Source organism: Myiozetetes cayanensis, unplaced genomic scaffold, assembly GCF_022539395.1.
Source record: "Myiozetetes cayanensis isolate MyiCay16 unplaced genomic scaffold, myiCay2020 scf6-25, whole genome shotgun sequence".
NCBI lineage: Eukaryota > Metazoa > Chordata > Aves > Passeriformes > Tyrannidae > Myiozetetes > Myiozetetes cayanensis.
In genome coordinates, this window is record NW_026087853.1 from 13,809,336 (window position 1) to 13,826,081 (window position 16,746).

General features: G+C 38.7%; 1 protein-coding gene across 3 annotated transcripts in view; it reads left to right on the plus strand.

Moving 5' to 3' along the window:
• BTBD7 (BTB domain containing 7) overlaps positions 1-16,746 on the plus strand; it is a 56,260-nt gene that overhangs the window by 16,631 nt on the left and 22,883 nt on the right. For all 3 annotated transcript variants that reach the window (XM_050334922.1, XM_050334925.1, XM_050334923.1), the window contains 2 exons: positions 3,718-3,903; positions 8,856-9,935. In XM_050334922.1, coding sequence (XP_050190879.1) covers positions 3,822-3,903; positions 8,856-9,935 — 1,162 coding nt within the window. In that variant the 5' untranslated portion in view covers positions 3,718-3,821. Of the gene's footprint in view, positions 1-3,717; positions 3,904-8,855; positions 9,936-16,746 lie in introns of those variants that run through there.

Consider the following 16,746-nt stretch of genomic DNA (forward strand, 5'->3'; position numbering starts at 1 on the left):
GGATGCATGCAAGCTTTTAATAAAAAGGCAAGAAAATGTTCACCTGATGGTAGTTTTTAAAACAAACAAACTTCCATTACTGTATTCTGAGCCTAAAATGTGATTAAAGAAATTCTTCAGATAAGCTGAAATAGGGAAGCTTTTGGTATGCAGGATAACTTCTGCAAGGAAAGATGAAATCTGTCATTCTGCAACTAAAGATCTAAATGTTTGTGGTTTGGAGTAATTTCTTTATTTTTATGTTCATCTCCTTTTACAACTGTCACCATAGGGAAACAGCACTCTTGACTTGGCACTTTTACAGTTGAGATCTGTTGACCTTTGTACTAAACTCAGCAGGTTATTTGCTAGACTGACTTCTGTTCAGGTAGGCTAGGTTTGGTGTAGAGGCTGAAGTGGACACTGTCAAAACAAACCAACCAAAAAAAAGGCACCTAAATCCATGACTGGTTTAAGTACACTTTGCTGTCAAAAGATGCAATCCTACTCTACTGGCTTATTTTCTTGGGTGTTTTTTTCCACCTGTGCTAGTGCAAGTATTCATTTGATGTCACAACAAACAAATTGGGGTGACTGATACTGTTTAAAGATTTTGTTTAGGTTGGTTTTAATGTGAATCAATTTGTCTGGTCCACAAGATATTTGGGACAGAACAAACAAGGTAGGAAAAGTGAATATGAGACTGAGGAGAAGAAGGCAGGGCTTCCTGCAGGACTGTATTCATCACTGGTGCCAGCCTAAATTGTTTAGGAAACACAACATGGATTATACCAATATTATCTTGTAAAATTTAATGATGTATTAAAAAATACGAGAATTTTGCTTTCGGTTGATACGTGAGGTTAAGGATAGTAGTGGAACCGAAGCTATGATCAGTTATGAGCTCTTGGTCTCAATACACTGTTACGAAGTGCAACATACTTGAATTCAAGTTGCAAAATACTCTCAAGAAATCAACCTGCACATGCATGACCAAGCAGTGTGTGGAAGTTACATATTTTAAATTTAGTGAATGAATTCATTCTGCATGATACTCACTTGTGCTTAATGTGTAACGTTGTTGTGGGAAGCCTCTGAATAAAATTATTTTCTGTATCATGTATTTTAGGAACCTTTTATGATCTTCCTTTCTCAGTTAATTCCTGGTTTGCAAATTCAAGCACTGGCTACTAATGGTATTGAATAGTTGAATATATTCCTTGATCGCATTCCTTCCATCTTTTGGGGAACACTTGTTGCCAAGTGGAATGAGGTAGAAGGTATTAACTTCAAACCTGAGACTTGGTTAGGTATACTGAATTCTTGCTAAAGTGGGAAAAAAAAGCCCAATGCTTTTTTTCTTTTTTTTCCTCTTACTTAACTCCTGGGCTCTTTCCTGTGTCAGGAAGAACTGAAAACTATTAGTAGGCATCTAATAGATGAATTATCACACCACAACTGAATGCAGATGACGAAGGTGGAATAACAGTGGCATTATTCCAGGACTTAAATCCAAATGAACAAAGTCCAATTTTAGCTGAGAAAAGGGAAGTTGTTGGAATATCTAGTGAAGTTGCTGGCCTTTATTTGTGAGAGTTAGCATTCAAACTGAAAGGTGACTCTTATCTCCACAAAATTTGTCCTGGATTTAATTAATTCCGTCTGGAAATTGACACCACATTTAAACAACATATTCTGGGTGGGTATACAAATCACTTGGAGTGTCACTGTTTTAATTAAATTATTTTCTAAGTGTTTTTTTCTTAAGTCACTAGAATTTTTCATGTATGAAGAAGAGATCTGCATCCATATGGATTCAGGTGTCTTAAAATAGCTAGCTTATTTCTGCACAAGGAAGAAAATGAGTACATGCATTGGCTAAGACTGAACTGATCCAACAGCTTGTGTTTGCTGAGATAATATACTGGTATTTGCTGGTGTGATGCTGCCCATTTTACATGTGCTTTGGTTCTGTCTTCATCTTGAGTAGGCTCCTGTTCACGTGGGATGTATTTTATCTTTGTTTCCTGATGCGTAGCAAGTTGAATCTGTGTGGAGACAAGTTTAAGATTGTATGCAGTGGAGGTGACCTGGCCTCCTCCCTAGGGAGAGCAGGCATGGGAGCACCCCCTTGCTCATTTACAAGCCTGTGGGGCGGTGGTGTTACCGTCTCCTGCCTTAGCAGAATTCCACTGGTGACCAGCAACCTGCAGCTGTGTGAGGCCGACCCAGGCTGTGCACTCTCCAGAGCAGTGATTCTGCCTGTACATCATGTCTGGTGTGCCGTGATGTGGCTGCTTTTTGAAAACATCCGATGTCATAGACCATAAATGCCAAAAGGTATGATTTTTAGGAAGCTTGTGCTAAGGCATCAGATAGATAGAAGTCGTGCACTCTTACTCTGTTTCCAGTCCCACACCTGTGTTTTGCCTTTGTATGAATAACCACATCTATAAGCCAGATTTTCAGACCGTTCTCAACTCTTCCTCTTTGTGTAGTCAGCCCTTAAATTCTGAGGGTTTTGTTCCCTCCAGTTCTGTGCCTACAGCAATATGCAGCCTTTTTCTTCATGGCCTGTCTCTCACTTTCTGCTCCCCAGGATCTGCACTGCATACTGCAGTTCTTGCCTGAGGGAGACCAGATGTGTCTCTGCATTGAGAATCACATCTCACCTCTGCACTTCACAGTAACTCCCTCTTCTGAACTCCTCATGCCAGAAACAGAGTATTAATGCAGGGAGAGGAGACTGGAACAATGCTGCAGCTTCCATGAAACACATGCCTTTACATGTTACTTTCATGGCCAATTTAACATGCCACAGATGTACTGAGAAAGGAGATAAATTTGGGAGCATATAGCAAATGAAGGTGCACCTGTGACAATGCAGTACAATTAATCTACGTGTTCACAGTACTCAGTGGACTCTAAAAAATTCTTAGTATAGACTTTACCTTTGTATCACTCTCTTATCTGCATGTTTGTATTTTTGAAGGGGGCACACCAGTTCAGTTAACAGTAGCACTTCTTCATGTGGTAACTTTCATTTTGTAGTATTAATAATTTAACACTACCACCATAGGAATAAATTAGAATGTGCTTGTTGTATGTTTAGCAATGAATCCTTGCTCGAATTACCTCAGAATTGACTTCCTAAAATGTTTTCAAATGCCCAGTAAAAACATTCAATGAATACTTAAATGCCTAATTTTTACTATTATAAACCTACTTCTAGGTCTTTTCAAGCCTAAATTTGAAAAGCAGTACTGAATGAGAACTATGTAAATGTTACAAAATTAAAATACAGCTGAAAACAGTGATAATGGTGTAACCTCCAACGGGATTGGCTTGTTTTGCTTACTCAATCAGTGTAATTCAATCTGGGATTATTTAACATTGTGGGAATATAATAAACATGTATGAAAAGTCTTTCTTGGTATAGTCAAAGGAGCATATCTAGTCTAGACCAACTTCTGCTTGAAGATTTCGTAGCTAAAAGCTTGATAGCCATCCTGTTCTGTGTTACAAATTTATCATACTGATTTGTGAATGGTTTGGAAAATTACAAGTCATCATGGGGGAAAAAAGTATTTTCTATCTTGGTTTAAAATCCTTCAAATAAAAAGCTATCTTGGAAGTGTTAAAGGTTTTATTTTATGAAAGTACTATGTGTTGGAAGCTTAATTTATTTTATCTGACGAACAAATAACAAAGTACTTAATTGGTGTTTTTGTTCTTCAGAAATGGAGGAGCAAAATGCTGGACCTGGGATTGAAGATTTATAAAGGATTATGGGATTATGTACTGAAGAGCCAGCAGGCGGAATGCCTGAGTGACTGAAGAAAATGGGTGCTAATGCATCTAACTACCCTCACTCGTGTTCCCCAAGGGTAGGGGGAAATTCACAGGCACAACAGACATTCATAGGTAACTCTTTTCAGCTATCTTGTCACTTACATAAATGACTTGCTGGATTGTGTATGCACTGGATTTGATTTGCTTGCAGAAATGTTGTATAGAGCTTTTATTTTCTAGGTCACCAGTTTGAATCCATTCAAGCTCAATCGTGCATGAAATTCGGTCCTGTCCATCTGTTTGGCCTATGTATGCAATGAGTTGATCTGCCATTTGCTAGTAAACAGTTGCCAGATTATTTAAATAAAATAAGTGGAGAGTTTTTTATAATTAAACCTTGCATGCTAGTTTTGCCAGTTGCTTTCTGTTACCACTTTTTATTCTTCTTCCTCAGATTTTCTGTGAAAGTGTGTTAGAGCATATAAAACTCTTGATCATCAGTATTCATTGTAGTATTGGCATTGTGTCCGAGTGAATTACTTCCTTATTGCTATAAGGGATGTCTTTGGTAATAAACCTGTTAAAGTAGCAAACAGTCTTGAAGACAGCTTTTCCTCCTTTTCCTGTGCCTTTAAATGGGGAAGGGGGGTACTTATTGTCCTAACAGTATTATTTAAAAGCAAGAACCTTGCTTAGCCAGAAACATGAGTTAAAGGGCCCTTAAGAAATTATTTCCATATTCCAATCATAACTGGGGCAGGCATTACCTTTATGTGTTTCTCAGTCTAATGCAAAAAGACCTCAGTGGAGATCTAAGTACTGTCACACTATAAATAATAAATAGTTACATTATGACTCTAGAAGAAGGCAGTTTTTGAGAAGATAAATATTCCTTCTCCTGACAGCCTGAAGAAGGATCTTAGCAGTAAATAACATCAATAGTTTATAAATACCTTTCTCCTTTATGCCTCAGTTTGCAACACTGAATAAGTAGTTATTGATATTCAGTGTTACTTCTTTTTTAATCACCATTGAAAGCACAGTGCTGTCTTTAGCAGAGGAAGATTTGCTTTGTACACGTTCTCTTTTGTCTCAGCTCTTGTGGCATTCCTTACTCAGATTTGTAGAGGACAGGCCACAAACTGTTACATTTAAGGACCCAAACTCTGGGCAAAAAAGTCCATGTGTGCAGTCATAGCATGTCAAGGAAGAACTTGGTACTAACATCATGGATATCTGTGCTGTAAAGTTCCCTTAAGGGTTTACATATTTTCCGTGTATTGTAGCTAACAGTAATAGAAGGTTTGCCCCAGTTTACATACAACTTTCTAAAAATCAGAGCTAAAATGTTTTTATTACATGTCTTGGTGTTTTTTAATCTGCCCCTATACTGAGTGAAGAGAAACCATTACAGGCCTGGAAACAGGCAGATCTGCATGCTGAAACACCTTTTAAACAGATTTGAAAAGAAGAGATTTCCAAAGGCTTCATTAAATTCCCCAGAAAATTTCTACATAGTATGTGGAAGGTTTAGTTGATACCCTTCATTATTAAACTCAAAATAGAAACCCATTATGTAGTATGTCACAATAAATTTACTGACCCTCGTTGCCTATGGAAAATTGTGGTTGAGCCTCTTCTTGAGGAAGACCTAACAGCATGTGCTTGTCTCATCTTAGGCAAGGCAGATGAGTGGTCTGGGTGAAATTCTTGCTGAAATCTTTTGATATTATGGGGTTCCATGAGTGTGCTATTCCCATCACACGTGCACAGCTCTACTTCTCTCTTTGTGATGCTTGGCTCCTGCTCATTTTGATTTTTGTTTGGGTGGTTGGTTTATATAGCTGTCTCTGTAGAGAAGAGATGTATCCTAAAATTGATAGCTGAGGTTTCCATCACTTGTCTTAATGTTATATCAACTTCTGTAGGTTTGGGGGTTTTGTGGATTTTTTTTTTTTGGTACTGTGGGTGGTTTTCTTATGTGGAAGGAGCTTCTCAGAGCTATTTACTGCCAAATTAGCACTGGGGAATAGAGTTATAATAGCTGCATATTTTAGTTTTCTTATTCCTGGAAACGGGATTTAGACCTGTAGGTTTTAGACATGCTGCTTTACCATTAAAGCACTGCACCATCTTATGATGTAAATGTAGGATGAACACAAAGCTGAGACCTGATCTGGCAAAGCACAGTAGTTTCATAGTAAGAGCTCTTATTGTTAGTGCTGAACTTGCTTACAGTTTATGAAGAGCAGATAAATCAGTAAAAATGGTGTAGTGCGCTTACTGTAAAGAAATAGTTTTGTTCTAGTGAAAGCTTACCTAGTCATCCCATTGCTATTTTGTCTACAGCATTAAGGAGGAGGATTTCACACCATTTTCTAGGGTGGTACATCTGTTCAAGATGTTTGTTTTTAAATAGAGCTCTATAATTAGATTTTCAAATGTGTGGGAATGCAAAGGACTAAACAGATCTCATTTTTCATTGTCAAGTGCCCAGGTAGTTTCTCTTGGTAGTCTTCAGTTTGTGTAAATATCTACCTGTTCAAAGCTAGGCATGGTCTAAGGACATGAAGGAGCTATTACTTTTGAACAGCATTTAATAGATTGGTGCCTTTTAGTGTAGAAGTGGGGAATAATTTTTTTTCCTACTTGTAATGCTGCTGCCTTATGAAGGAATACAGGCAGGTCAAAAAGGTTCTCTTCCAGATTCTTTTTTTGAGGGATATGGAGCCACCAGCTGTTGTGAACCCAGAGAGGCAATGCTGGTGCATCTCTGTTTCTGCCTCTGACAAAGCAGTTGCATGGTGGTGCTTTTGTAGCAGTGGTTTATGTATTTGTAAGGGTTAACAGCACTGTTTGCAGTACTTCCAAAGCCAAATCTTGTAAGTAGCTCAGGGTTCACAGAGGTTTGAATGGCGTTTTAGTATTTTGTGGTGATTCATGTGCAAGTAATACCTCAGAGCAGCCTTCAGGGAAGAAAGAAATTGAAACTTGTGGTGTCCTACTTTTTCTTTAGTAGAATGTAAGAGAATGTTCTGCAGACTCAAATTTGCTGTTAGAATCTAAAATACTTCAAATAGAAATGAGCTGGTGTTTTTTTGCAGCAGAATCTGTCATTATAGAGTGACCAAAGTGTAGTTAAACTTTTATTGTGAAATGTAATCGAAACTCTTTAAATAATGCAGAAATTATAAACTTGTCTCTATCAACAGGAGGCTGAATCTCTACTTTTTCATTTTCATATCTAGTATAGCATGTGGAAGGAATTTTTATGGAGGATTTTGCAGCACAACCTCTTCATTGAAGTTGTCTTGAGTTACTGCTGTTCTTTTCATTTAAATGGATATTTTTTCATGTCTTGAAATTTCAATATGATTAATAACATGTTGCATGATCAAGCAAATTTTAATGTAGCTTAGATGTCTTTCCTCAAATAAAGCAAAGTTCCTTCCCAGGGTTTTCACTAATAGATGAATCATAAAACCACTGTGTTGCATGCTTTGTGGGAGTTCTAATTAGCTTGGTGTAAAAGCCACTGTATGAGTTTACTTACAGTTATTGAAGCTTAAACAATAACACAATTTACAGAAATCTTAGATTGCTACAGTTGTCATGCTCTCAAATACGACTTTAAAATCATTCCTGTGTCTTTCAAAGTTCAAGGAATACTTATTTGGAATAATGTGGTAACTAAAAGCCCTGTGTTTTATCGGTCTGACCCACAACATCACTGTCAAAATAGCATCGCAAAACATCATCACAGCAAACCTACCTGAAACGAGTGGAACTGTGAGAGTGCCATGATAAAACAAGTTTTAAAAGGCCCCAAACACTCTGGATGTGCTTCGAGCTTAAATAAAAAAAGGCAACAAGTAGTGGAGCTACACAAGTGTACGAATGGAAACATGTTAACTATTCCTGACAGAAAAGGGACAAATACTATTTCAGATGAACCTGTTACTGAGCAAATGTTTTCTTCTTGTTTCTTCTTTGGTCCAGAAGTAGGAGTTTGGTTTGTGTACTGTCTTCTTTTATTGTCATGTCTGAGGTTCTTCACCATCTGGCTCTCTTTAATACAGAACTATCAAAGTTCTGTAAATAAACTTGAATTAGAAAATAACCCTTAAAAAGAAGTGTGACTTTCACATTGAAACTATGTTTTTTAACTACTTTTTTTACTAAAACATTACTTCAGTTTTCCATTAGTAGCAGAAGTACAGTTTCTAACTTTTTTTGTTACTAAATTGCTATTGTTGTTAGTGTAGCAGCTAGGCTCAAACTGATAGCAAAGACTAGATAGCAGAATGAATCAGGTATGGAACACATTATCTTGAGGGGGAATCCATTTTTTTTTGTTTCATTATATATTTGGTTCATAACATAACTTCCCTATAAAGTATTTTTATGGAGAAAAATAATTATAGGAAATCTTAATACAATAAAACTTCTATTCTCCATATTCTTTTTGATGGTGTCTGTGCACAAAATAGCATCTGTAGTTCTGTGGAAAGGAGCCCATTTTACGTGTTTGACTTCAGCATTACTTGATTGTCATGTGATAGAATTTTTATTTTCTTGTTAAATTTGCACTGAAAGTAATTAATTGTCCTCAGTTTCCCTGAATGTTTTGGTACTGTGTTCTTTCTTTTTTTTTTCTTATGGCTGTAACTGTTTGATGCCAGGTATACTTTTCTTGTTGAAATGATACTTTAATGCTAGAACAGAATTTGAAAAACACTTTGTTGGGGCCTTACTACTATTTCACTGAGATCATACTAGTCTTTAAAAAGTTAATACAAGACACTTTTAATGTTATGACCACAGTATGACCAAACCAAACAAAAAAACCACATCTGACCCCAAAAACCAGCAAACAATAATCTTTGTGGATTTGGGAGGAGGAGGAAAGAAGGTTTTGTTCTTAATGGCCAGCAAATGCTTCAATCAGGTTTTCAACTTGTCAAATTATCTGATGTGCATGTCATTATCTGTGTAACTTGCAGAGAGATTGAATATTTAGATGTTATGGACCTTCCTTTTCAATTTAAAGAATAAATGTGTTCCATTTTCGTTTTTACTTTCAGGGACATCATCCTACTCTCATCAAGGTTATGGCTGTGAATCAAAGCTCTATAGCCTTGACCATGGCCATGAGAAGCCTCAAGACAAGAAAAAGAAAACCTCTGGCCTTGCCACCCTCAAGAAGAAATTCATTAAGCGTCGGAAATCGAGCCGGTCTGCTGATCACGCCAAGCAGATGCGCGAGCTCCTCTCAGGCTGGGATGTCAGAGATGTTAATGCTTTAGTAGAAGAATACGAAGGAACGTCAGCCTTAAAGGAACTTTATCTACAAGCTAATTTGGCAAGACCAGAAGCCAGGACGCTACAAAAAGACATGGCTGAACTTTATCAGTACAAGTATTGTACCGATGTAGACTTAATATTTCAAGAAACTTGTTTTCCTGTGCATCGTGCGATCTTGGCGGCAAGATGTCCATTTTTTAAAACGCTGCTTTCTTCCTCACCGGAATATGGGGCAGAAATAATAATGGATATTAACACAGCTGGCATAGATATGCCTATGTTTTCTGCTTTGTTACACTACCTTTATACGGGCGAGTTTGGAATGGAGGATTCAAGATTCCAAAACGTTGATATCCTTGTTCAGCTTAGTGAAGAGTTTGGAACACCGAATTCCTTAGATGTTGACATGCGCGCACTGTTTGATTATATGTGCTACTACGATGTGGTTCTTAGCTTTTCATCCAACTCTGACTTAGTTGAAACTTTTGGTGGAGGTCAGAACTGTCTAGATGAAGAGCTCAGAGCTCACAAAGCTATTATTTCATCACGATCTCCGTTTTTTCGTCACTTGCTGCAGAGGAGGATACGAACTGGTGAAGAAATCACAGACCGAACTCTACGAACTCCAACTAGAATTATATTGGATGAATCTATCATACCAAAAAAATATGCTAAGGTCATTTTGAACTGTATGTATACAGATGTGGTGGACCTCTCGGTTTTGCACTCCAGTCCCTCAGTGGGCAGTTTAAGCGAAGTTCAGGCTCTTGTAGCAGGAAAACTAAACATGACTAGGGCTGAAGAAGCTATGGAGCTTTATCACATAGCACTGTTCTTGGAGTTTAACATGCTTGCACAAGGTATGTAATACTGTCCTTGCTGTAGAACATATGACTTTACTAGAACAATTTTTAGCTATTTTGCAGTGTAAGTATGCTTATTGTCAGCTATCAGTGGCTGACAGTTCCTTTAGAAAAGGAAGTTGTTCTCTATGTGTAAGTTGTCAATAGTGCATCTGTTTTCTAGGGGCAGAAGAAATGCCATATAAGAGCTTTTAGTTATATGGTGCCTTGTTGACACATGCTCTTTATATCAAATATGCATAACTGGTCTTGGTATTTCTGATCCTTGTCTATTTCTGTAATTCATTTGTTGGGTGTAACCTATAGGGAGAGGATATGAGAGAAGGAAATATTTGGACTTGTAAGGAAGTGTCCCAATGTGTTAACAAGGCTGTAAACTTGAATGATTATTTCTGTAGCTTATGTCAAAGGGGGAGCACCAACCCTTAACTCTTGCTGTTGGAAAGTAAATTTAAACAACTTAATTGCACTAGTTTTAGGTCTTTAATATCTGCTTCTCTGTGTACAGAACTGAAGGCAGGGCAGTCAGTATTTTCAAATGTAAAGTTTAGAAAGTTTTACTACTTCCATTATTCTTGACAATCACTAAAATCTTGATCACATACAACTTCTTGCACATAAAGGCTGGCCAGGGTCATTGCAGTCTCTGAAGTGTCAGAGCACTGATTGGTGAACTAATGGCACCTCATGTGGTGGCAGGAGCTTAACCTGCAATTTTGTCAGTTGATGTCTGAACTATTTTGTGACCATATTATACATAATGGGGTATGGGAATTGTTTCAGGCCTTGCTTGTGGGGAATGGTAATTTTGCTTTTGAGCTGAGGAAGGGAGAATGGAACTTACTGGTACATCAGCAACATGATTTGTTTAAGCTTGTTTTTTTGTTTTGTTTTGTTTTTTAACGAAAGTGACTTTTTACAGTAGATCTGTGAATCTGTAACTTTTAGCTGTCAAATTAAATTTGATGAGATTGAAACCTTATAAACTGTTAAGGAGGTTTCAGTAAATAGGAAACTGAAGGAGTAGACATAACAGAGCAGGTATAAGCACTGCAGAAAGAGATTGTATTTGTAATGGGTTCTCCTAATACTTACATGAAACTGAGAATGGTAAATATATGGGAAACTAATAATAAAACTAGCTCATGTAGAGCTTGGCATTAGAAACTAATTTTCAGATCATGCTAAAAGTTGAAATAACTACTGCAATAAAACTGACAGAAATCAAATGAGACTTGTTTTCTGAGGTAACCTGCTACAGGATATGATTGAGCTGTTCTTAGGCTCAGAATCATTGAATCCTAGAGCAGCCCAGGTTGCAAAGGACCTCAAAAGATCATCTGGTGCAACCTGTTGTGAGAAAGGGAGCCTAGGTGAGATAAGGTAGCATTCTGTCCAATTGTATCTTGAAAACCTCTAGTGATGGGGACTGCACTGTGTCCCTGGGGAGGTTGTTCCAGGGAATGATTGTTCTCATTGCAAAAACATCTTGAATTGAGATGTCTCCCAGTGCAAATTGTACCTGTTGCCTCTTGTTCCCTTCATGTGGCTCCTTGTGAAGAGACAACCTCTGTCCTCTTTATAGTTGCCCTACAATACCTAAAGGTACTGGAATACTGTGATGAGGATTGACTCCTCTTGAGCCTTCTGTTCTGCAGGGAGAAAAGACCTAACTTCTTCAGTCTTTCCTCAGAGGCTGGGTTCTCCAGCCCTTGGGTCATATTTCTGGCACTCCTTTGGACCCTTTCTGATCTGTCTGCATCTTTCTTATTTTTGTTGTTGTTTCCCTCTGAGTACACCTGGAAGCTTAATGTTGAATGGAATGCCAAAGGGGCAAGAAGTGTCATGACAGTTGAACTACGGTACTAAGTTAATTTCTGTGTGATATTTACAAGTTAATAGTACTTGAGAACACTCAGTAGGTGAAAGCAAGAAATGAAAATGGGTTGAAATTAAAAAAGGGATAGGAGTATACAGGTTCTGAGTTTTGGTGCACATCCCCAAGTGCTGAAAGGATTTAACATGCTCAGGGAATGCTAATGAGGGAACTTAACTGTGAACAAAACTCTCAGTAAGACACTGAATAATTATGCAGTTTCATAAATGAATAAGGGTGCAATTCTTTCCCTCAGACTGGAAACCTAAACTGTGATCTGGAGGTGCTCTAATGAAGCAGTGTCAGTTATATCAAAGCAGATAAGCAGTGACAGAGAACTTAGAAGAGCAACTTAGGTAAACTTATAGACAGGAAAATGGCTTTTATTTTTGTGTTAGTAAATGCTGAAAAAACAGATGTTTCATTTGATGCTGAGTTTCATTATTTCTGCTCACTTTAAGTTGAGCATGGTTGGATCAGCGTGTCCTAAACTGGCACTCTTTTCAGTAATGCACTGCAGAATGGTGCTGCTCTGGAATGTATATTGTATGAGTCAGTGGTAACACGATCTTAACTTTTCCCTGGAGGTTTTCCCCCAGCACTACTTCTAGGAGAGTGAAAAGAGCAGCAGGAGGAGCTGCTCTGGACTTGCAGCACCTCCACAGCGTGCTTGGGTGGCTGGAACCAGCGACTGCAGCAGAGCAGGCTCAGTCTTGGAGGCCCTCTGGATGAACCAGAACTGTAGAGTTTTGGGGGTGGTCATTGGGAGAAGGTAGAGTGGTGTAGTGCCCTACCAAGATTTTTCTTTCCCTAGTAAGCCTTATTCTGACCACAGAACTGGTGAGGTTGAGGGGTGGGGCAGTTGTTATACATAGGGGAGAAATGCAGTAAAATCAAGCAAGTGTTGAAGCGTATTATATTATCAAATACTAGCAAGTGTAAATTTTGCACCCCTTCAGACACTGAAATTCTAGATGTTAACTTGAACTATTTAGAGTTTTACAAAATTGGTGCTGTGTTCCCTAGCTACAGAAGAAGCAAGCACTCTGTAGAAGATCTCTACATGCCAGTGAAGTCAGAATCTAATAGTTTTATATTTAGTTTGCAGAGTTCATGTTTAGGTCATTGGTACTGTGCAGTCACTGAGGAATTGTTCTGGTATAATCTTATAATCAAAATTAAAAGGAAGGTTATTTGATCAGGAAAAACTATATGCCTGCACTTGACTGAGATCACTTAACAAAGTATGTGCTTTAGTAGTGATCACCATTCTTATTTCTGCACTTAAATGTAATACCTTGTCCTCACTGATATAATACTTAACATGAGGTCTTCAGTAGTGTCCCTCCCTTTCCCTGATTTCACAGCTAGCAGACTTCTGTGCTGGAGGCTGTCGCTCAAACATCTGACTTCTGGCTATTATGCAGAGGGACGCTGCAAGAGACATCATTGTGTCAGTGTTGGAGACCACGAGCAGGCAGTTCTCATGAATTCCCTGAGCCTGGACCTCTGACTGTGTTTTTCCATTCTGTGGTGCAGCAGGTGTCCAGTCTTGCCCAAGTGCTGACTGATCCCCTCAGCTGGCTTTCGCAGTAGCTACGTCTAAAGTTTCTTCTCTAGATTTCCACACCCCCTGGCTCAAGTTTTTTATTTCAGTTCACTCATGCTACCCAATTGCAAACTTGCTAAGACTTGTCTCCCTGGTTTCCTAGAAAATATTTTGGGCTCGTTTACATTAAAGTCTGGATACTCTTTCCAATTCACTTTGCTCACTTTTACTCGGTTTTGGCTGGGTGTTTGTAACTGAGTGTCAAGTGAAGTTGATGTATTTTAAGGCTTCTGATCAACTGTTTTTATTTTCAACAGATTTTAGTTTGATTTGTCTTCAGGGAGCTTTCTAAGTATCCAGATGTTGTAATTTTTCTTCAGTTTCAACAGATGATTCAGCTTTGACTATTTCCATGGAAATTTTCCCATTGCTAACACAGTGATACTCTTTTCTGACTATTGTAATTTAATAGATAGTTTCCCTGTGATGAAGTCAGTGATAGTATGGGCATGTACTATGACTCTACTGTCCAAGTAAAGCAGGACAGCTTTATTTAGAATTTGCTCTGCCTTTATCTTAATTTGTTTCAGCTGAGGTTTGTCACTTATTTTCCAAGAGAAACTGAAATGAATCTTTGAACTAATTTGAGTAAGTGAACTAATCAGCAAGCATATTTTGTCAATAGAGCTGATCATACTGAAACCCATTTATACCTGATAGGACTGAGACTGCTATTAGGGGTGTTGGATATATGTTAACTATCAAAAAGTGAAGCACTTCACTACTTGCACAGAGGTGGTGAGGATCAGAGCCCTCTTCAGGAGGTCTTAGCACATTCCTTACTGTGCTCTACCTGCCTATTTCTGTACTCTGCTCCAACTTTTTTGTCTTCATGCTACCTTGCTACTCTCTGTCAGCTGTACTGATGCAATCATTTTAACGCATTGACTCACAAAGATTGGGTTTAAAAATCACTTATTTCTTCCTCTTCTATAGCAAAATTATTAAAACCAGATCAGTTTCCTAGTCCCATTCATCAGATGTCGTTAAAATAATCCCCAGTTCCAGTCTTACTGCACTGCCATAACCACTGCTTTTGCAGGGAAGTTTGACTTAACTTTATTAGATAGCAGTATTAAATATGTGAATCTTCTACTGCTTCTTAGCCCTGTTGCCCACTGTCATAAGTAGTCTCACTGAGGTGGTGGTACAGTATGTTTTTCTGTTACAGGCATTTGGATACTGGGACCTTATGACATAGTTTTGCTGGGAATCTTTTTTGCCTGCTGATTCCAAAAAGTTTTCCAAAGAAGAATTGACAAAAAATAACTCTATTTCAGACTTTTTTGCTTTGCTTTTATTTTTAGGTGTTGAGTTTACTCTTGACAAGTATAAGAACTTAGAAACTTTATTTTAAAGCCATATTCAGTATCACAGTCTTTGATCTAGAAGCAGATATTGCCTGACATCAAAAGTACTCTTGATCTCGGGAGGACTGAAATGCCAGGAATCCCATGGTAGCAGTATTAAATACACATAAATATATTGTGGGGAGATTAGTGCAAGTGTGTCAGTTGTATATCAGTGCAGCAGGAATGCTCAAAGGAAAAAGTCTGGCACTTATAACTTTGAAATAAATTGGGCATGATTAAGTATATATTAATATAAATCATAGAATCAAAGAATAGTTTGGGTTGGAAGGAACCTTAAAGGTCATCTTATTCCAGCCCCCCTGCCATTGGCGGGGACACCTTCCACTAGACCAGGTTACTCAAAGCCCCATCCAACCTGACCTTGAACGTTGCCAGGGATGAGGCATCCACAGCTTCTGTGAGCAACCTGTTCCAGAGCCTCCCCACCCTCAAAGTAAAACATTTCTTCCTAATACCTAACCTAAACCTTCCCTCTCTGTTTAAAGCCATTGTCCTTATCCCTACATGGCCCTGTAAATATTCTCTCTCCAGCTTTCTGGAGCCCCTTTAGGTACTGGAAGGTGCTCTAAGGTCTCCTCAGAACTTTCTCTTCACCAGGCTGAGCAGCCCCAACTGTCTCAGCCATCATAGTCTTCACAGGAGAAGTGTTTCAGCCCTCTGATCATCTTCATGGCCCTCCTCTGGACCTCCTTTAACAGGTCCATGTCCTCTTTATGCTGGAGAACACCAGAGCTGGGCACAGCCCTCCAGGTGTTGTCTCAAGAGTAGAGTAGAGGGGAGAATGCTTGACTTGCTGGCCACACTCCTCTTGATGCAGCTGAGGACACAGTCAGCTTTCTGGGCTCTGAACACACATTACCGGGTTATGTCAACTTCTCATCCACCAACACCTCCAAATCCTTCTCCTCAGGGCTGCACTCAATCCGTTCTCTGCCCAGCCGTATTTGTGCTTGGGTCTGCCCCAACCCACATGCAGGACCTTGCAATTATGTTTCGCCTTTTCTAGTCTGTGGAAATTTCCCTGAATTGCTGTAACTTCTGAATTATGATAGTGTCTTAACCACCTCATCCCCCAGTTCCCTCAGGATCTGCAGATGCATTTCATCAGGTCCCATGAACATGTGCATCTTCATGTTCCTTAGATGGTCTTGAACCTGATCAACGGTGGGCAGTTCTTTGTTCTCCCAGTCCCTGCTTTTGCTCTCTGTGACCTGGATGGTGTGGCTGGAGCACTTGCCAGTGAAGACTGAGGTAAAAAAGTTGTTGAGTACCTCTGCCTTCTCCATATTCCAGGTAAACAGGTCTTCTGTTCTCTGCTGAAGAGGGCTCACATCTTCCCTCATCTTCATTTTATCACCAGTGCAGCTATAGAAGCTCATCTACTCCTTAATTTATTATTTTGAATAGCTGAATATTGTGTTGTACTGGATTCAAGACAAGAGTTTTCACTGACGAAGAGTGATTAGCATAACACAAAATGCTGCCTGAGCTTCAGACCATATTGTATTGTATTTTTGCTTTAAGGATTAATCAGAAGTGCTGTGAAGTCATCAGTATTTGAATAAAACAAAGTATAATACTATACACATTAGTAATGCCATAATAGATGTACTTTGAATTCAACCTTTCAACAGTGGGAGTACATGAATGTCTTAAATTTTTGTGCTTGGAAAAATCAGCAGAGGGATTAAAAATAGCTCAAAAAACATACCAAACTTGGCCATAGACTTCAGCAGTGTTTGGCCACTTGTGGCCCATTGAGCCCTTTATCTCCAGGGCTACTTTGTCTTGTTTTCCTTTTTGCTAAACACTGACACAGTTTTACACCTTCACATAATCGGAATGTGTGTGCTTCAGAGTCCTAAAATGCGGGAAATAGTGCAAATTACAGTCTTGGCATCAGTTATCAATTAATCTGCTTCAAGCATATGTTTTAAAAATCATTTTAGG